Here is a 21,066-nt window from a genome sequence, read left to right as displayed (position 1 = left end):
GACAGCTAAGCCTACTGCCAGAACCCGAGCATGGGAGGTGGAGCCAGGGAAGCACGGCGCCCCGCCCCCGCTCAGGTGTCAGCCAATGGTGACGCGGAACACAGAGTCTTCCCCCAATCCCCGCCCTCATCCTCCATGGCCCCGCCCCTTCCCTCCGCTTTCCCTTTGGCTCCACCGAGCTTGACGGAGCGGAAAGTCCCTACAGAACGCTCCGGGTCTGCAACCATTGGAAGAAGGTCTGTCACTGGGAGACCCAATCAGAGCGTGCGCAAGAACGCAACTCGGGCTGTGATTGGTTAGCACGGCGGTTGCGCCCTCCGCCCCCGCTCTCTCCCTCCCCTCTAGTGCTTCGGAGGCGGGGCAGGTGGGGGCGGGCCCAGGTAGCAGGTTCGGCTGCGCGGGGGCCGGGCGTCGGAGGTAAATACTGGGGCGGTGGGTGCTGGGCGTCGGGGCTGGGCCGGAACGCGGGCGAACGAGGCGGGGGAAGGGACGCCGCCCCGCTGTCCGAGGTGAGTAAGCGAGGGGGCAGGTGAACAAGCGAGCGGTGGGCAGCCGGGGCCCCTCGGGCGCCCCTCCCCAGCCCCTGGACGCCTCCGTGACCACCGGGCCCTCGGCGCCGGCCCATTAGTTGCCCAGGCCCCAAGCCAGTCAGGCCCACGGGACACCGAGCCCGCTGACGTCAGCCCGGCTTCCCCTTGCCAGGGGGCTTCCCCAACCCCCCGGGCCTTCCCGAGAGGGCTCCCGAGTGGTGGGAGCCTGGTCGCCCCGCCGGGACCCCCGGAGAAGACAGGACTTGGAGTGGGAGCGGCGCAGGGAATCCCTCTCCCCCTTCGACCTCGTATTTACAAATGGGGAAACTGAGGCACGGGCCGCCGGCCGGCTTCCGACCGCCCAGGTTGGCCTCGGGAGCCCCAGGCTGTGACATCTCCCCTCGGCGGGGTGGCGCGTCTCGCATCCATCGGTCCATCGGTGTTGGGGTGTCTGTGGCTTCCGTCCAGGAAGAGCAGTCAGGGCTCAGGCCTCGCTAATGGCGTGTTCTGCTTTTTCTTTCAGTTTCCGCGTTCCCAGGGTGAGGATGGCTTCTCCCCAGCCCGGACTCCTTCCGTTGAAAGGTGCGCCCTGTTGAAACCAGGTATACTTTCCCTTTCCTTCCTGGTGCTCGTCTTGGCTGTCGTTTTTAACCCTCTGCTGAGCTGGGTCCTCAGCTGGGTCAGCTGCCGGCTATTCAGGCCCTTGGCATCTTTTCTCTCCCACCCCGTGGCACTGGCGTGCTTTAGAGCCCTTGTCACCTTCCAGCCACCAAGCCTTGCAGCCTCCCAGTCCCCATCTCCCTGCCCCCCCCCCCCCCCCCCCCCCGGAAACCTAGGTGAGGCGCGCCCCCCACCTTGCTTTCCAATTCGGGCTAATAGGGATCTTCATAAGGTTGTCCCTTTTGAGGGCTTGGGCTCCAGGAGAAAACCCAGGCCTTGAGGGAGGGTGTTCATTCAAGTTCTGGTTTTCCTGCCCACCCCCTCATGTCCCAAGTAGACTGAATGGCCCTACGAATGCAGCTGCCAGTTTCCCACTGGGTAGTGGGTGGATTTGAACTAGAATCGTATTAGGAGAAAATGGCTTGCTGGAAGTTCTTGTGGAAGTTCATGTACTGTGAGTGTCTGTCACACCCAGAACGTTCTCTGACGTTCGGCGACAGATTTTTAGAGTTCTCGGGAAGAAGCCTCCTTTGGGCGGGGATTTGGGAAGAGTGGTTACGACCAGGGCCCTTGTTGTATAAAACATCAGACGTTCAGCAGCAGCGATCGAGTGCGGCTGCGCCATGCCTAGGTTGTGATTTCGTTTGATTTGAGGAAGTCTTCCATGAAAGACGAGAGAAAGGAGTAATTATCTTACTCATCAAACTGTTCATGTTTTGTTCCTGACTGTCACACTCCGGTGTTCAATCTGTCGAGGTCTTTTCCATCGTTACACAGAATCTGTAGGCACCAGTCACGGCGTGAGAACCTAGAAAGCCAGTTTCAAATGAACCTCAAACAAGTGGTTTTCATAATTGTGAAATATTCCTTCTTTCTTTCTTTATACATACATATATATATATATATATATATATATATATATATATATATATATATAACAATGAAGAGGTGTAAACATTGGCCATGACTTCATTATGAATTAGAGCTATTTTCCAGAGAATTAGGTAAAAATCATTAAAATACTCCCGGCTCCCAAGTCTTTTTCTTCCTTTCTTTTAACCTGGAACAAGCTTTTAATCACTTAAACACTTAAAAGGAGGGAATGGAATTTTGGTGTTCACTGTTATCACTTGAGGGAACCAAGTCATTTACTCATTTCACATGCCCTCAGTGCCTGCCTTATTGTCGGGCCCGGGTTAGGGGACCAGAAATATAAACGTGAAGTCACAGTGTGGAAGTTCACTCTAGTGCAAGCATGGCAAACTCGTGGCCCATGGGCCGCATGCCTCGGTTATTTGGCCCGCGTTAGCCTTTGAGTTTGACATGCTTGCTCTAGTGCGAGAGCAAGAGGCCTTGTTTGTCTGCCATGAATTTACAGGTGTTTTTTTTTAAACCTTGTAAATCCCATTTGTTTTAGGGACTGAACACTTGCCTGCTTGGGTCACAAGTCAACCCATGAGGAAGATTAAAGCTGACTCTCTTTTCTCATCATCAAATCTCTGTATTTCCATTCTTTCGCTGTTTGGGAATATAACAACTTGTTGTTTTAATGAGAGATATTCTTTCTTAAAATGGTAAGTATTCTAGCTATCCGGAAGCCTTTGGGAAAAGCCCCATGGTCTTCACACTGACCTTCTTCCCTCTGCCGTGCGTGTGAGGCCGTTTTTATTCCGGTGGAGAGCCTGCTGTGGTTCAGAGCACATCCGATAGCTCAGGAGATGCCACCTGGTCTTGAATGAGCTCTGTCTTGGTTTCCTCTAGTGAAGTTCTCGGAACAATTATAACCTGATAACCTGAGAATCAGAGTGACGCAGTATGTTCTGAAAGTTAACCACTGTCAGTTTTTTTGTTGCTAATGCTGTTCAGTTGTATTACGGATTATCTAGAACGAGGTACTTCTGACCTGTAATATTTGTGGATAAAACTTCTTGATCACCTTTTTTTTTTTTTGCATTGATAGGAGACTGGTAAATATTTGTGTCTCCCAACCCTCATCTTAGTTTAATGACTTTGTTTTAATATAATTAAATTCTCCTTTACTCAGGATTCAGACTATCAGCAAGCTCAGATAACCAGATAGAGTTTCCAATCTTTGTGACCTTGAACTGTTTCTCATCTCGAATGTTGTCAAAAGCAAGGCCTTCTGTTCAATACGGTTTTGAGCTTAAATACATTTTGCATTCCAATTCTTTGGTAATCTTCATTTAGTACCTATAGTAATTATTAGGCTATTTGCAATCACTCAGTTTTTCAGCCTGAAATAAGTGCCATGGTATTTAGATGAATCAGTTGTGGTATATTAACACTCAAAGTGGAGTGTACTATTAGAGGCAATTTTTAAGCAACGAGACCTGAAAGGCAGTAAGAGAAAGCAAATGAAGGCGGCCGTCCTATCCTACAAAGTCTGTATTTTTCAGGGTCCAGCACGGTGCTGAGTGCCTAAAAATACTCAACAGACAGACAGATAGACCTCCTTCAGTGATAAAGAACTCATTGACAAGGTGATTTAAATCGTTCCCACATAATCTCGAGTCAGTTTTTCCTGCTTGGGTTTCTTAAGGCTTAATTGCTGTACATGTACCAGGGAAAGAAGAATGTTGGCATTATATTCTTTCTAAAGAGATAGGAAAATCTCTTTATTGACAGACTTCTGCAGTAATGCCACTATATTGAGATGTTAAAGATCATGAAGTGCATCAGCTTGTATAACTCTAGACTGCAGCTCTAAAGTTCCCCATTCACCTTTCTCTAACGGTCCGTTGCAATGAAGAGAATCCATTTTTAATATGATCATTCCAAACCTATTCTTTCTGAAAGAAGAGAGACCACATCCTTTGTGGTTTTGGATAATGCTGCTTAAATATTTTATAACTTTTGCTCTGGCTGCTCTAATTTTCTAACATGACCCGTCCTGTTATGGAGTCTCAGCTGACGCGCACCGGTGCTAATGCGAGTTAGAAAGAGGGACCCCCCTTCTGGAGTTCACTGTGAAATACGGTTCTTGGTAACTGTTGTTAAATTGTCCTCAACCTTTTTATAAACCAAAACATATGTCTAGTTTTACCATGGACTGTGTCTTAAATGATTTGTAGAAAACATTTTATAATAAAATTCATTTAAAATATAGTATCCTAACACATTCACATAGTAATTTAGTTTAATCCTGTTAATAGTTCATTGGCACTGATGGTTTTATTTTAAATTGGGACATGAGTTGTTAAGCTAGGGAACCAATAGAGTAGGTGTTGTTGGCATATAATAATTATTAAGACTCAAGAAGTTCTTAATTTTATTATTTGAAGGTATAATTTTTAGAAATTAAAAAATTTCTTTTCAAAATAGAATTGCCATACTTAAAAAAATTTTTGTGCAGGGGAGGGGGGTGGGGGGCAAAAATATTTGGATACATGTTACAGAGAACAAATAATAAACACTTCATTTTGGTGCTTGAAAGAAATAGCAGCGAATGAAGGCTTTGGGGCTGTTTGGGTCGCCCCATAGGGGTTTTGTTTATTTGGTGCCAAGATCCGGTGTCCACAGGTGTCTTATGTAAGTGGCAGATATAAATGGCTCTGCTCCTGCTGAAGTAGACAGTGCCCTCAAGTGGAATGAAGACAAATACATGATAAAAAAGAAAGAAAAGGGAGAGAAGCAGCCGATGCTGGCCCTGCCCTGCCTGCCCTCACGCGTGTTGCGCAGACAGCTCAGTGCTGTTGGTTGGAGTGGTGCAGACGCGGTGCCTCGTCTGGCTTGTAGAGGGACAGGCTTTTGAATACTTACCATTATAGATGCCTCATTATCCTACAGCGCATCCTAAAAGAAATGCGGTTCTGTGTATAGATTGCCAGATTCCTTATCATTAAGTGATGAAACAAAATTTGGTTCTTCAGTATTAGGAGTGTTTGCGTTTTAATTCCAAGAACAAAATGGTGAATATGATAGTGCTATCAACGGCCCCTGTTACCTGGGATAATGGAAATGGATACCTGTTGGGGGGGGGGGGGATGGAATAAATACCGTATTTAGACACCAAAGAGCCCCATTCATGCGACAGGGAATAGATAAGAACTATTGTTTGCAGTAAGATAATTAATTAGAATAATGGATAAAGTCCTAATTTTAATTAATGAAATTGTATAGTTTTTAATCATCAGAGTTGAGTAGGCTATTTTAATTTCAAAAGATTAGTATACTTGAAACATTTTAAATGAAAATTTGGAAACTGAAAATCATCTTTTGTGTATTTCTTTCTAGTATACATAGTTCAAATTGTGGTATAAAAACATTTATATTTGATATTATATGGCTATATTTCCTTGGTACGTAGTCCAAGTTTTGATGTCTACAGAACTGATTTTTTTTCAGATACCTTTAATATAACCAGAGTTACTATATCTGATAATTTTGATTATGAGAAATTAAATGATAGCTATGATTAATATGATTAACATTTGCCTATCTAATGTACAAGCTAAGGAAATGAAACAGTCAGAGACAAAATGTTCCATTATCAAAACATGGCACATAGATAAATGAATTGTGGTTCAGGATGTGATTTTATGATTCTTTAATTGAGAAAAGATGTGAACATAATAGTTATGATGAATAACTTTTTACATAAACTAGGTATACATACAGAAATAATAGCTTATCTGATTTATATTATTTTTGTCCAAACATAGCAGTTTATCCATTTAAATTAGGCAGTTTCTATTAAAAGTGCTACTTCTTAAAATTTACAAATGTAAGGATATGCATATAGGGTTATCTTTTACTTAGAATTTGATTTTACAAACTTCAGTGCCTTGAAAACAAACATTATTATATTGTCTTTGAAGATGCTTTATCATCGGATCTCTTTAAATATGTAAAATTACAGCACATACAAATACTCTGTCTCTTAACCTTTTTAGATATGTTGGGAAGTATTTTATCTGTGTGTTTTCCTGGCCGAGTGAGGTTTTAAAGCCTGTAACCTTGATTTCAGCGCATGCGGAGTGAAGAGCTGCTTCTTGCTTGTCCTCCAGGCATTGTTTTCCTGTCATTTTGCAGCATGGACACCACGGTGCTCACGCCATGCTTGGGGACGGCCAGTGAATTTACGTTTTGCGGTTTCGCCACCAACATCGTAGCTCCCCTTTCCTTGAGTTAATATTTTGGAGTTAATGTCACAATGAGTTCGGGCTTATGGAGCCAAGAGAAAGTTACTTCACCCTACTGGGAAGAGCGGATTTTCTACCTGCTTCTCCAGGAATACAGTGTGACCGACAAGCAAACCCAGAAGCTCCTGAAAGTCCCCAAGGGGGGGATAGGGCAGTACATTCAAGACCGCGCCGTGGGGCACTCCAGGGTGCCTTCGGCCAAAGGCAAGAAGAATCAGATCGGCTTGAAGATCCTAGAGCAGCCGCACGCAGTGCTGTTCGTGGACGAAAAGGATGTGCTGGAGATCAGTGAGAAGTTCACAGAGCTACTTTTGGCAATCACCAACTGCGAGGAGAGGTTAAGCCTGCTCGACAACAAAGCCAGACTAAGCAAAGGCCTCCACATTGACGTGGGCAGCCCCGTGAAGGTCCAGCTGCGGCCCGGGGAGGAGAAGTTCCCCGGAGTCGTGCGCTTCCGAGGGCCCCTGTTAGCGGAGAGGACTGTGTCGGGAATATTCTTCGGGGTAGAGTTACTGGTAAGCGTGAGGGACCGTTTTCGTGGGCTGTGTGTGTGTGCGCGTGTGTGTGTGTGCATTTTCCCCCTTTAAATACCGAATATTTGCCCAGAAATTTTCCAGAATTTACTTCCTGGTGATAAATTGAGATGATGCCATGACTGATGTGTTGGAAGCTTTAACAACGTCCTCCTGCAGTAGGAGGTACAAGCAGATCATGCAATTATTGAAGACTTGCATATCTTAGAATTTTTAAAAAATATATGATTTCAGAGAGGAAGGGAGAGGGAGAGAGAGAGAGACATCAATGATGAGAGAGAATCATGGATTGGCTGCCTCCTACACGCCCCCTCCTGGGGATTGAGCCTGTAACTCTGGGCATGTGTCCTGACCAGGAAATCGAACCGTGACCTCCTGGTTCATGGGTCGATGCTCAACCATTAAGCCACACCAGCAAGGCAGAAATTTTAATATTGTCTGTGTTCAAAAGGAACTCTACTGATTGTATACTAATTAATCACATCAGAAAATGGTTAGTTATCTTGTGGCGTTATGATCTGCAGCTTTCTCAGTTTTTCTTACTGTGTGTTAGTAAGTGATGGAATTTGGAGAAAAGATTTCTTTCTTAATACGTTGTGGCAACCTCAACTTGCTGATTGTTGTTCCTGTTAGTTATGGGAAAGTCATCTTGGAACTTATTTCTACTGAAAAGAGAACGAAGAACTCATGATAGGTTTTCAAAATGAATATTAATTCTCGAGAACTTACATGTCAGGTACATTTTGACAGTCTTGCAAATAGAATTTCAGGCGTTGTTTGCTTCTTGATTTAACGGTCTAAAGCAGTGCGGGTAAAACAGTTGGAGATCTGAATCCCAGCTACGCCGGTTGCTAGCTGGGTTACCAGGTTACTTAACCGAGCTACTTCTCTAAGTCGGCTTCCTCGCCTGTCAAATAGCACCCGACTTGCGGGGTTTTAGTGACACATCGATTCAGGACGTAGCCTGTGGCTGGCACATAGTTTGTGCTCAATAAATGCAGCTCGCGTTACCATTATTTTAAAGTCAAATTTTCCTTCTATGACAAAATTATTGTTCAGATGACAATGTAGAATTCAACCCAGCTCTCTCATAGTAGAATTACAATTTTAAATGATAAAGTAATTTTATTTAAGCAGCAGATACAGCTTCTTCCTTATTTTTTTTTAAAAAAACACCCTAAATCCAATAGCAACTGCTAATGATTCCATTCCTTCTATGCGTCATTTAGAAAATTTTCAGTGATTTCCCTGAAATCCCCAGAGTGGATTTTTTTTCTTATGGGTTGTCTTTGTCTATCTGTTTGTCTGTCTATCGATCTATCTATCTTTTTTCCCTTAAAAAAACCCCAAAAACTAGGAAGAAGGTCGCGGCCAAGGCTTCACTGACGGGGTCTACCAGGGGAAGCAGCTCTTTCAGTGTGATGAAGACTGCGGCGTGTTCGTGGCGCTGGACAAGCTCGAAATCATGGATGAGGATGACAACGGACTGGAAAGTGACTACGCAGGCCCGGGCGATGCAGCGCAGGCTGAACTGCCCCCTCTGGAAATAAACTCGAGGGTTTCTCTGAAAATCGGAGAAACCTTAGAGTCTGGCACAGTCATCTTCTGTGGCACTTTGCCGGGAAAAGAAAGCTTAGGGTATTTTGTTGGTGTGGACATGGTAAGAAACGTTTGGATTACATTATCTCCCTGAATATATACCTATTAGTTCTGTGACCAATTTAGGTACCGATTACATGCTTTGAATATTTCAAATTAATTTGGAGTAATTTAAAGAGCAGGTTCTAATGGATCTTTGGTAAAGGAGCATTGCTATGGGACAGGAGAATCGATAGAGAATTGCATCTTCTCTTTTTATCAGTTGACTAAACTAAAATGACGTTTCCTGTCTTTAAATTTGCTGTATGATAGCTGACCAGTAGACAGAAAAACACACCAAAACATATTACATAATACCTTATTTTTCTTTATTTTGAAAAGGTGTTTTTTGCGGGGGGGGGGGGGGGGTGGCGGGGGTGAGGGTTCTGTTTCTCTTTAATATTTTGCAGCATGTTGTTGGCTGATCTGATTTCCATGAGCAGCAGGAAAAGCACCCGTGGAAGCACCTGGCTAGAGGAATAGCTCTAGCTCCAGAGGAGGAGACAAGTACAGCGTTTTCTTAGGATAAACTCGCTCAGAAAATTAAACAAAACTTCTTATCTCGATAAAATGCACACGACATACTTAGCATCTTACCCGTTTTTATGTGTCCAGGTCAGTGGCAGGAAGTACATTCACACTGCTGTGCATCCATCGCCCCACCCACCTCCAGAACTTTCTCATCATCCCAAACTGGATCTCTGTCCCCCTTAAACCCAACTCCCCACACTCACTCCCCTCAGCCGGCGTTCCCTTGGTAACCTCTATTCTACTTCCTGTCTCTGGGAATTTGCCGATTCTAGGTACCTCATGGAAGTGAATCATACAAATCATCAAGTGAATCATTTGTTTTTTTGTTTGTTTTATTCATTTTTAATGCTCCCTTACACTCATATTTGTTAGTGATGGCACATTCCAAGTCAGTGAATGAGACCTGTGGGATTTAGCGGAGGAGAAGAAAAGGCTGAGAACATTTGTAACGTAGATTGAAGATATGGACAAGGATTTGTTAGGTATAAAGGAAGAAATTCATACCGAACTATGACACACTAGCATGAGCCAGGGGCGGATGTGAGACACAGACTGTGCTCACGATGTTGGCAGTGATTATTCCTCTCTATTCAGGTGTGCTTGTTGGCAGGGTATGAACGTTCGAGCCTGAGTTTCTCTTATCCTGTGCTGGGAAACTAGGAAATTCTCCTCCATAGCCCTTAGTTAGACAAACATGACTGTGCTGTTTGGACAGACTTTTAGTGGATATTTAACATGAACCAAGTTAGAGCCAGAGTCAATCCTGTGGGTCCCTCACCAGAGCTACAGTTAAGCACGCCTTCAAGCCATTCTTCTCTTAAAATATATATTTTTATTGATTTTAGAGAGAGAGGAAGGGAGAGGGATCGAGAGATAGAAACATCAATGATGAGAACGAATCCTTGATCACCTGCCTCCTGCACACCCTCTACTGGGGATTGAACCTGCAACCCCTCTATGTGCCCTGAATCGGAAATTGACCCCGTGACCTCTTGGTTTGTGGGTCGACACTCAACCACTGAGCCACACCAGCCAGGCCAAACCATTATTCTTTAAATACTCAGTATTAATTTAGAGGAAAGACGGTGAGCTGCGTGAAGGGAGGCTGGAGAAAGAGGACAGCTGGTCATTGGGTTAGTCTCCCTTTGCTTCAGGTCATGTGGACCTCAAACTTGGCAAAAGCCGGTAGGCCTTGCCCTCCTTAGCTGGCAATCTGGGCATCGCCTGGTCCACTGGGGCAGGCTGCCCAGAGGTTAGACCCTCCCGCCCCGCCCCCGCCCCCTGCCTCTCCCCTGCCTCTGCCTGTGTCCGTGCTCCGGCTGGCTGTGCAAGCACCCTCCTAAACCCCACTGGGGCGTTCCTGGAGAGGCACGTTCTGCACACGCACCCTCCAGCTCCTGTGTGCGGTGACGTTGCGTGTGCTGCACACACGGTGCTCAGCGTCGTCCTCTCGCTGGCCCAAAGAAACAGTTCAACATTGCAGTGCGAGCGGTTGGGGGATTCTGTTATGGAACATGCAGACTTTGATCTTGGCGTTTTTGTGGGGCTTGGAAGTTGATTCTGTCACTTCATTCCTAGGACAATCCCATTGGCAACTGGGACGGCAGATTTGACGGCGTGCCGCTCTGTAGTTTTGCAAGTGTGGAAAGTACGCTTCTCTTGCACATCAATGACATCCTCCCAGGTCTGTTTCCTCGTGTTTTATGTGTGAAGTAGGTGGCGTGTGAAAGATGTCCTTCGTTATGAGGATGCAATGTCAGCTTCGAGGTGCATTTTTGGAGCTTTTATGAAATTGAAATTGCTATTCAATAGCCTAGCCTTTCTTACCCCACATGAAAATAAGACTTACGGAGTTTTCTTTCCGAGGGTATGTGAGCGCGGGGTGCCATTCACTTTTCCTCACTGTCCATTCTAAGTGTGTGTGGGGGTGGACGGGTGGGTGGGTGTGGCTGGGTGGGTGGAGCTATTTCTGATAACCAGAGGAGTCAGAAATGTAATGAAGTGCTACCTGTTTAAGGGAGAGCCTGGCTGAAACTAGAAACGTAAAGCAGAAGTTGGTCATTTAATAGAGTCTAATGGGCAGGGGCGAGGCGGGAGGCCGGGGCGGGCCCTGTCAGTTTGAGACTGTGTGATTGATCAGGCTTCCTGCCTCTGCAGTCAGAAGCGGAACACTCAGCTTTACGTCTTTAAAAAAATCCCAACAATCCTTTATTTCACCACGAACAAGTCGAACCTGATGGCCGCTGTCGACTGATGGGTAAATCCCTCCTGGCAGCTGCCCCACAGCACCTTCCGCTGCTCCTGGTAGATTTCCAGGCATCGCCAGCCAGTCGGTCAGATGCTCATTATACACTAACAGGCGGTTGGGCGGGAGTCTTACTAGCTTTATGCCTGCGTGCGGTAGCCACAAGTGTATGAACCCCCAAATTAGATGACTTACACTCTTTTGCATTTTTGACAGACTTACAAGGTAGGTCTGAATTATCCCCATTTTGTTGATAAAAAAGACGGGGGCTTAGATTGGGCCAGATGGGACCACGATTGACGGGGGTCGAGTCCAGACCTTCAGATCCGAAAGCTCCGTTCCAGTGGCCGCCTTACCCCATCCTGTGTGTACACTGGGCTGTGAAGACCAGCATGGGCAAATATACTCCGCCTCACTCGTGTGCTCAAGATTCTGTTTCCATGGAGATGTATTTTGTCTCTAGTTCTATGAAAGCTAAATTTTACTGGAACAAGGATGACAAGTGAACAAGGCGGTGTGTTTGCTCCCGTGTTTTTTCATCCCTGCTAATTTTGACACAGAACACTGCGAGGTCCCCGCTGGCCATCTCAGGCCTGGGTTTCTTCTTCTGCAGACACGAAGGGGCCAGTACTGGGTGGTCCTGGGAGTCCTTCTAGCCGGCACGGTCTGTCCTCCCTTTTCCTGTGGGCTGACAAGTATTAAATGCTTGTTTGGCGGCGTTAGGAAGTGCTTTCTACATTGGACTCTAGCTTTCCGGCGAGAGGACGTTGACTTAGTTAGAGGCGTTGACGTGAGCGCTGCACCCCAGTTTTACTGTGTTATGTCTGATGTGTTGTGATCTTGATTTCTGTGAAATCAGTTCCTACTTCCCTGTAATTGGCTTTTTAGCGATTCCTCTGCTTCCTCTGGAAGCCTGGGTTGCATTCACAGGCGAGTGTACGTGTGGTCAGGTTGTACCCAGGAGTATGTAATTGGCCTTGTTAAGCCTGTTTATGGAAAGAACATAATTTACGATCTGATAAATCAAAGTACTTTTTAATGTCGCGATACATGCTTATGTTTAGAAGGCAGTTTTGTAAAAGGTCATTCGTTCATTCAAACTCAGTAAGCCCGCACTCGGGCTTCTGGTAGGAGTTGAGGTCTAATACGAAGCAAGACATGAAACCTGCCACACGGAGCTTTCATTCCCTGCGTGAGGACCGACGGGGACGCGGAAAACACAGGGCCGGTTAGATGTGCGCAGGAGGAGAGTGGGAAACGAGGTGGGGGAAGGGAAGGCAGTGCTGGGCCTGGGCGGAGGGACGGGAGGTGGATACACTTTCCAGAAGTGAGAGCATTTAGCTGAGTTGTGTTTGGGGTGTGTTATCGTGTAGAAATTCCGCTTTGGAATATAGCATTGATTCCGATACTTTTGATGGCCCTTAATAATTTGTAGAACTATTGTGCAAATACTGCTCTTTTGTTGGAAGAGATTGTTGTTGTTAAGTCATTATTTGCCAGTTGTTTTTCTTCTGTGAGGATTTGCTTGTACCTTTAAAGATCGTATTTTCCTGTTTCAGATAGCATAACCCAGGAGAGGAGGCCTCCCAAGCTGGCCTTCGCGTCAAGAGGCGTTGGGGACAAAGGTTCCTCCAGTCATAACAAACCAAAGGTGACAGGTAGGACGACCGGAGCGCAGTGCGTAGTTGTAACGGGACGGCCGCTTGCCCGGATGGAGGAAAGGCTCCGGCGTTAGCCTTCCGGGACGGGGAGATTTGCGCCTTTCCCGGTTCAGTTGTTCCCTGAAACTTTTTATGGATGGAGTCGATCCAGCCAAGGGTTCCAACCCATTTTGGTTGGAGAAGCGTTTCCGGCGAGGACCTGTGTCTTGCTGGTCCGCATCAGCTGGCGTCTGGGACTCCCTGCTCCTGACATTTGTACATTGTTTAGGGGTACAGCTGTACAAACGAATCCTTCAGGGTGGGCTAACGTATTTTTATAGTTGTGAGGACGCGAAACACAGAGTTTATTCTCATTCTATTATTATTGATTAATTATGGTATTATTTGTCGTATGAACAACTGTGAACCTGTGTTTGCTCCACCCTGTGTATGGGTAAGATGTTACATAGGATAAAGTATACTAGAGGTTAATTATGTGGATTTCACTAACTAGATGTGGCACAAATGAAATTCCAAACTGCTAAGCAAACATTTTTGTCTCTCTTCCAGAAACTCCCCCAAAATAGATGCGGAGTTCTTAGCTCTTTCTGTCAGCTGCCACATATTTCATAGATGTATGGATGGTAGTTATGTAAGCTGAAGCACTCCTTTAAAAAGCTGTAAGAACTTTGGCTAACTCAGAAGTGGAGTAGGGGAAGAATATTTTCTCCTTGGTCACATAGTGAACAAAACTATTTTGGCTCATTTGAAAGGAAATTGTGCTTGAGAAATATTTTATCTGACGTTGGACCCTGGGACTCTTAGAATCAAACAGAATGTGTAGGTGATAGCATTCTTTGTGCTGACCTATAGATCTAGATAGGGCATCTCAAACATGCTGCCCTCACTTGCATCAGTAGCCTAAGTGTTCTCGCGAGACGCGTGTTGCTCATGTTGCAGCAGACCTGGTTGTAGGCCAGCACGGAGCTGGCTGCTTTGAGCGGAGGGAGCCAGGCTTCGTCTGTGCTCGCATCGGCAGCAGGCCTCTCAGTGCTGGGTGGGTCAGGCCTCAGATCTCTGAGGCAGAGACACCAGCTCTTTCTTACGGGGCGTGAATCTACGACGTAGGAAGTAGTGCAGCTTCCCTCTCTCCAGGACCAAAGACATTCAGCAAGGAATCCGATGCCCAACAGTTCCAGATACTTCCACCTTGAATTTTGAAAACTGAATTTGTTCATCGTTAGAAGGCTCCCTCCTTCTGAGAGCAACTCTTCTAAATATTATAGGCTAAATTTGTGAACCCACGGGCTTGTCAAATGAAATTGGGGAATGGTGATTTTGACATTTGGAAATAAGCCAGCTATAATAATAAAAGTGTAATATGCTAATAAACCAGATGTCCTTCTGGATGTGCTTCTGGACGAAGCCGGGGCTGTGAGGGAAGCCCGGGTCCCGGGTGCCAGAGGGAAGCCTGGGTCCCGAGTGCCAGGGGGAAGCCGGTGCCGGCAGCCAGGAGAAGGAAGGCCTACTCTTGCACCAATTTCGTGCATCGGGCCTCTAGTAGTACATGAAATGATTAAAAAAAACATTTTATAAAAGCAGTTTGTTTAAAAATTTATATGATTTTCTTCCAACGTACTCGTTTCCCCTCCTATGTTAAGTCTTGGTTGGAAGAATCTTTTAGGTTCTTCCAAAATGGTTACCCGAGTTTAGAAGCAGATGACACTGATAAAGCCCGGAGTTCGCGGGCACTGACGGGCTGTGGAGTAGGTAGCACCAGGTGCCTGTTTATTCAGTATGGAAGCGCGGCCACCCCACATTGCCCTTGTGTTTAAAGGAGCTGCTCTCGTCTCCTAGGCTCTACCTCAGACCCCGGAAGTAGGAACAGATCTGAATTATTTTACACCTTAAATGGCTCTTCTGTGGACTCACAGCCGCAACCCAAGTCAAAAAACACGTGGTACATCGATGAAGGTAATCCATAGCCTTAACTCAGCAGAGAGAAATGGCGGTGTCGCCCATAGATGTAGTTTTGGGAAATTGCATGAGTAATACTGCTGAACTGAAATATTGTGCACAGCTTGAACTGCACTGCTGAGATGGATACAACTTTTAGAAGATGTATTCGCAGCTGTTCTCTTGGCCCAGCTGACCTGCGGGGTAGAAGGTCTCTAGAACCAGTGAATCATTTACGGACCTCTCCGTCTGGGTCTCTGTCTCTTTAACACACTCCCTTTGAAAAACTCTTCCTTCCTTGGTTCTGGGCCATCATGTTGTCCTGGTTCCTTCTTTACTTCTTCGTCTGTTCAACACGTGTTTCTGGGTGCTTACTATGTGCAGGAATTCTTCTAGGCGCCAGGTTACATGTGAGAAAACAGGCTTGGTCCTCGCCCTTGCTGTGTTTATGATCAGGTGGTTAAAATAGACCAGGGTGGTCAGCGATCAGACACGGATGTAGAGTTGCAGTGGTGGGGAGCGGGAGGTGCGTGGGTGGGGAGGTGAGTGTAGTAAGGACTGATTTTACTTGGGAGCTCAGGGCTGTTTCCCCGAGGGAGTGACAGGCGCTTAGATTCACCAGAGGAGTGCGGTGGGTACAGGCAGGGGTCAGGGGGACCTTGCAGGCGCAGGGAACAGCATATGGGAAGCCTCGTGGGCCATGGAGCCTGGGGGTTCAAGGAGGAAAGAGCCAGAGTAGCTAGAACAGAGGGCCTAACTCTCCTGGGGAGGCACCAGGCCCAGGGCGCGTGGAGCCTGGGCCCTGGTGGAAGGCGTGGGAAGCCCCGGAAGGGCTCGCAGCCAGGCGTGACCTGACCAACTTCCCTTTTGAAAGGCTCACCCTGGCTGCAGCGCGGACAGGGGTCGGAGCAGGCGTGTGTGAACGCCTGGGCCCGGCATGACTGCTGGGGCTCGGTCCTGGATGGGGGAGCTGGGACGGGCTGCTGGGGAAGAGCTGGGGAGGGGGTGGCTCTGAGCCATGTGCGAGTGAATTGACAGGAATCCCGGAGAGTGTGGCCGTAAGAGCTGAGGAGGAGAGATAGCTGTGCCGACTCCATGGCTTCTGGTTTGCACACTTGGTGATTGTGGAGGAAGGCGAGGGATTGCTTTGACTAGGAGGGTTTGAGGGCCTTTTAGACTTCCAGGGGTGGTTTGTCACGTAGGCAGTTGGAGATACAGATCTGGGGCTTAGAGGAGAGGGAAGAGCTAGAGAAATGAATTTGTAGGTTGCCTTCATACATGTGGTGAGCAAAGTCCCACGAATAGTATCCCTAAGGAGAGTGGATGGAGGGTGCGGGTTAAGGTGGAGCCTTGAGGAACTTAATGGCTGGGAGGTATTCTCTTCGCTCTTTCCTCTGAGCTTCCATCATCTTTAATTTAATGTTTATATTCTCTCCTTTTTATTAGAGTTCTGTAAGTTTGTATATGTAGACTCTTAGTTCTGCATATTTTGAGCTTTATATACAAGGAATCGGGCTGTATGTATGCTGTGCAGTTTCCCCACTCAACATTATGTTCCTAAGACTCATCCAAGGTCTAGTGCATGAGTATACTTTTTAAAAAAATATATATTTTATTGATTTTTTACAGAGAGGAAGGGAGAGGGATAGAGAGCTAGAAACATTGATGAGAGAGAAACATCGACCAGCTGCCTCCTGCACACCCCCTACCGGGGATGTGCCCGCAACCAATGTACATGCCCTTGACCGGAATCGAACCTGGGACCTTTCAGTCCGCAGACCGACGCTCTATCCACTGAGCCAAACCGGTTTGGGCATGAGTATACTTTTTCATTGCTGTATAGTATTCCATCCCATCAGGTTTCTTCTTCTTCTTCTTTTTTTTTACTGACTTATAGACCTTTTCCAAATTCCAACCCTTTGTCAGCTACAAAGATGGAAGTAATTTCTCCTTGTTTGGGGCTCATGTTTTCAGTCTAACTATGATGCCTCTTAATGAACAAGCAGCTCTTCGTTTTCATGTGACCATGTTTGTCCGTCTCTTCCATTGCTGTGTGTACACTCATGTTTAAGACGTTTCTCTCCAACCTACAGTCGTAAAGAACGCTCCCCTACGCTGTCTCCCAAAATCACAGGCTGTCCCCTACGCTGTCTCCCAAAATCACAGGCTTGCCGTTCACATTGTTTCGGAGCCACTGGGCATGACTGGTGTGGAGCGTGGATGACTGATGGTTCCCACGCTACTTGTTAGACGCTCCTCCTCCCGCCCCCGGCCGCAGTGCCTGCCGCAGCCTGTCAGTCATTTCAACCAAAGAGCTTCCGGCTTTGCTTCTCTTTGCTGTGTGTTTTCTCTCTCATTCATTTCTGTTTTCATATTTATTCAAAATTTCCTTTTGACCACTTTTTGGTTTTCTAGCTGCTTAAGTTGTATGCTGAGTTCATTAATATTATCTTTATTTTTTCTAAAATAAACGATCAAGTCTATACATTTCCTTGAACAGTATTACTTTAGACACGTTCCACAGATGTTTGTTTTTTCCTCTCTGCCTTTTTTTCTTTACTTTAAACATTTCCATCCGTTTTCCTTTGGTCCACTGGTTATTGAGAAGCATCTTCCTTAAATGTCGTGGTGTCTTTTGTGGGGTTTCTAACCTCACTGTGCCGTGGGCAAAGAAGAGAACCTGGCAGCCCTAATCGGTAGTAGGTGTTCATGGGTTGGATGGTGTGGTGGCGTTTACTGAGGTGGGAACGTGGAGGCGGTGGTGCTGAAGACGTGGTTAGGAGACAGTGAGTCTGTGGTGCGGTCACGGCCCACCAGGGAGCGGACGGGCGTGGGGCCTGGTGTGCGGGCATCTGCAGGGCGGCGGGGCGTGCCTGCCATCCTGCGATGCGTCCCTCTAACTGAGAACCACTCTCTGTAGTTGCCGAGGACTCTGCCAAGTCGCTTACCGAGCTGTCTCCAGAGCTGGGCCAGGCGTCGCCCCCTCTGCAGCCCCCGTCCATGAACTCGTTGTCCAGCGAGAACCGATTCCACTCCTTACCCTTCAGCCTGACCAAGATGCCCAATGCCAACGGCAGCATCGGCCACAGCCCGCTCTCCCTGTCCGTCCAGTCCGTGATGGGCGAGCTGAACACCGCGTCCGTCCCGGACAGCCCGCCCGTGGCCGCGTCCCCCGGGAGCTCCCACGGGCTGGAGGTGGGCTCGCTGGCGGAAGTCAAAGAGAACCCTCCTTTCTACGGGGTGATCCGCTGGATCGGGCAGCCGCCGGGCCTCAGCGAAGTCCTCGCCGGGCTGGAGCTGGTAACGCCATTCACTAAAGTTGCCTCCTCTGCTAGCGGGCTGTGGGTTCCCCTGCTCGTGCTTTGGTGACATGTATCTGTCAGAAGGGCCGTCACTGAGAACAGTTTGCCCCCGTGTCGCCTGACTTCCCCTGCCCCCCAGTGGCCTCTGGTCACCTGCTCCTAAGGGACAGCCCATTGGGCCGGGAATGGACATGGAGCGCGGGGTTCCTGTTCAGGCTCATTGTGAAGACGGCGAGGGAACAGCCCCGATCAGCTTCAGTGTTCCTTCCCAGCCGCCCTCCCCAGTCAGCGCTAACATTCCATCCCTGGCTGTAAGATGAACCCCCATTTTAAGAAATCTTTTGGGGTCTTTGCCAGAAGGAGAGGTTTTCCCCTTGGAGATTAGGACAGTATATTGCTTGACATTTCATAATCGGGAGAGGAGAATTGGAGCACGGTTAGCTTTTACTTAGGTTCTGTGTTAGTTGTCTGCATGCTCGTTAATGCTGCTTTTGGGGGGAGGGAGTTGGTAAAATGAACAGCCTCCTCCCCGCCTCCACACACACATTTTTAATATTTTTGGAAAAGGTGCAGGAAGGTCAGTTAGCCAGGGAAGGTTCCAGCATGGACTCTGAGGGGACCCATTGAGGGCTTTGTGCCCGATTAAGGAGCGAATTTCTTAAATCGTGAGCTGTGGACCGACATGCTGATTAGCCAGCCCTTTCCGGTGGGGTCCGCAGACAGAGAAGGGTGAAGCCTTAGTTGTTTGCACGCTACCTCTGCACAGGCAGTGACGCATGGGCCATCTCTTTCCCAGGAGGACGAGTGTACGGGCTGCACGGACGGAACCTTCCGGGGCACCCGCTACTTCACCTGCGCCCTGAAGAAGGCGCTCTTCGTCAAGCTGAAGAGCTGCCGGCCCGACTCGAGGTTCGCGTCCCTGCAGCCGGTGTCCAACCAGATCGAGCGCTGCAACTCTTTAGGTACCTGCCCCTCCCTTGACCTCAGCCACGGGCAAGAGGGTGGGGCTGTGGTAGATGGGGAGAGGGGAGGGGCCGTAGTAGACGGTGGGGGGGGGGGGGTGGAAACCACGGTAGACGGCGGGGGGTGCGGCCGTGGTAGATGGGGGGGAGGCTGTGGTAGATGGGGGGGAGGCTGTGGTAGATGGGGGGGAGGCCGTGGTAGATGGGGGGGAGGCCGTGGTAGATGGGAATGGGCGGTGGTAGACAGCGGGGGCCGTGGTAGACGGCGGGGGCCGTGGTAGATGGGGGGGGGGGGCGTGGTAGACGGCGGGGGCCATGGTAGATGGGGGGGGGGCCGTGGTAGACGGGGAGGGGGGGCTGTAGTAGACAGCGGGGGGGGGGGCCGTGGTAGATGGCAGGGGCCGTGGTAGATGGGGGTGGGCCGTGGTAGACGACAGGGTTGTGGTAGACGGCAGGGGCTGTGGTAGACAGTGGGGGCCATGGTAGATGGCGGGGGCCATGACAGATGTGTGTCTTGCCAGCCTTCATCAGGCCTTTAAACCGGTCAGAGTGGTTACCTGGTGTGTAAGGAAGCTATAGTTATCCTAAGCGGGGACGTTTAAGAAAAGGAAAAGGCAGGAAAACGTGTTTGAGACTTAGAAGGTGAACATGGTGGGATTTATTTTTGTCGTCCTGTGGATGACAGACGTGTAGTTTTCAGCAGCCCAGGAGGTAGGTGTGTGCGTTTGGGCCACGACTTCGCGCTCAGCCTAGTTCCTGGCGTCAGTGAGCAGTGCTGTCAGCAGCGCCGCCCCCCACGTGCACAGTGCACCCGTCAGCGCGGGCACGCAGGCAGCTGGCACGCTGTCCATCAGCGCGGGCACGCAGGCAGCTGGCACGCTGTCCGTCAGCGCGGGCACGCAGGCAGCTGGCACGCTGTCCATCAGCGCGGGCACGCAGGCAGCTGGCACGCTGTCCATCAGTGCAGGCAGCTGGCACGCTGTCCGCTCTCACAGGCAGCGGCTCAGCTTGCTCCCCGCAGGGCGGGCGTGTCCCCGGTGGCGGTGGTGGTGGCGGCTCCGTGCCCCCTCCCGGGTGATGGTGGGGAGCATTCCAGGGCCAGGGAGCCTCGTAGGAACCTCCTAGGAAGACGTTTCTCATGCAGCTGAAATAGTACTTTGGGATTTTTGTTTTCTTTTCCAACTTGAAAAGGACACATCTTCAGAAAGAATAAGGTATTTGGGGAACAAGATACTTGGCTTGGCAGGCGCGTTTTTACATTGATGACTTAGTGTTCTGAGTGTTTTCTGAATGGTGAGGAAGTGAGAGTGGAGATGCACAGTGGCATTTTCTACAAGCCACGCGAGCAACAGTTAACCCCACCCTCCCCTCACCCTAGCTTGGAGCTGAGAAACAAATTTTGCCTCAAAATGCAAAAAAAAATTTTAAAAATGTTTTTTATTGGTTTCAGAGAGGAAGAGAGAGATAGAAACATCAATGATGAGAGAGAATCATTGATCATTGATCGGCTGCCTCCTGCATGTCCCCCCACTGGGGACCAAGCCCGCAACCTGGGCATGTGCCCTTGACCGGAATTGAACCCTTCAGTCTGCTGGCCGAACTCGCTAGGGCCCAAAAAAATATTTTAAGTGAAGACATATAACAGAGATGCCTGTTGTCATAGTTTAAAACAGTGGGTCAGCAAACTGCGGCTCGCGAGCCACATGCGGCTCTTTGGCCCCTTGAGTTTTTAGCAAAGGCCAGCTTAGCAGTACCCTAATTAAGTTAATAACAGTGTACCTACCTATATAGTTTAAGTTTAAAATATTTGGCTCTCAAAAGAAATTTCAGTCGTTGTACTGTTGATATTTGGCTCTGTTGACTAATGAGTTTGCCGACCACTGGTTTAAAAGAATTACTGTTTCCAC

At 48.2% G+C, this 21,066-nt stretch overlaps 1 protein-coding gene across 11 annotated transcripts in view; it reads left to right on the top strand.

Moving 5' to 3' along the window:
- The first annotated feature begins 380 nt into the window (after positions 1 to 380).
- CYLD (CYLD lysine 63 deubiquitinase) overlaps positions 381 to 21,066 on the top strand; it is a 29,148-nt gene continuing 8,462 nt past the window's right edge. Inside the window, exons 1-10 of one of the 11 annotated variants that reach the window (XM_079800039.1) lie at positions 381 to 509; positions 1,054 to 1,112; positions 2,608 to 2,764; positions 6,178 to 6,867; positions 8,243 to 8,545; positions 10,633 to 10,738; positions 12,859 to 12,957; positions 14,797 to 14,913; positions 17,816 to 18,195; positions 18,994 to 19,159. In XM_079800039.1, the coding sequence (XP_079656165.1) occupies positions 6,364 to 6,867; positions 8,243 to 8,545; positions 10,633 to 10,738; positions 12,859 to 12,957; positions 14,797 to 14,913; positions 17,816 to 18,195; positions 18,994 to 19,159 (1,675 nt within the window). In that variant the 5' untranslated portion in view covers positions 381 to 509; positions 1,054 to 1,112; positions 2,608 to 2,764; positions 6,178 to 6,363. Of the gene's footprint in view, positions 510 to 1,053; positions 1,133 to 2,607; positions 2,765 to 6,103; positions 6,868 to 8,242; positions 8,546 to 10,632; positions 10,739 to 12,858; positions 12,958 to 14,796; positions 14,914 to 17,815; positions 18,196 to 18,993; positions 19,160 to 21,066 lie in introns of all 11 variants that reach the window. The other 10 variants (XM_079800042.1, XM_079800045.1, XM_079800041.1 and 7 more) reach the window with 10 other exon arrangements.

The sequence above is a fragment of the Cnephaeus nilssonii genome, assembly GCF_951640355.1.
Source record: "Cnephaeus nilssonii genome assembly, chromosome: 20".
Lineage (NCBI taxonomy): Eukaryota > Metazoa > Chordata > Mammalia > Chiroptera > Vespertilionidae > Cnephaeus > Cnephaeus nilssonii.
The sequence above is the reverse complement of the archived record's forward strand: the minus strand, read 5'-3'. Positions and strand labels throughout refer to the sequence as shown.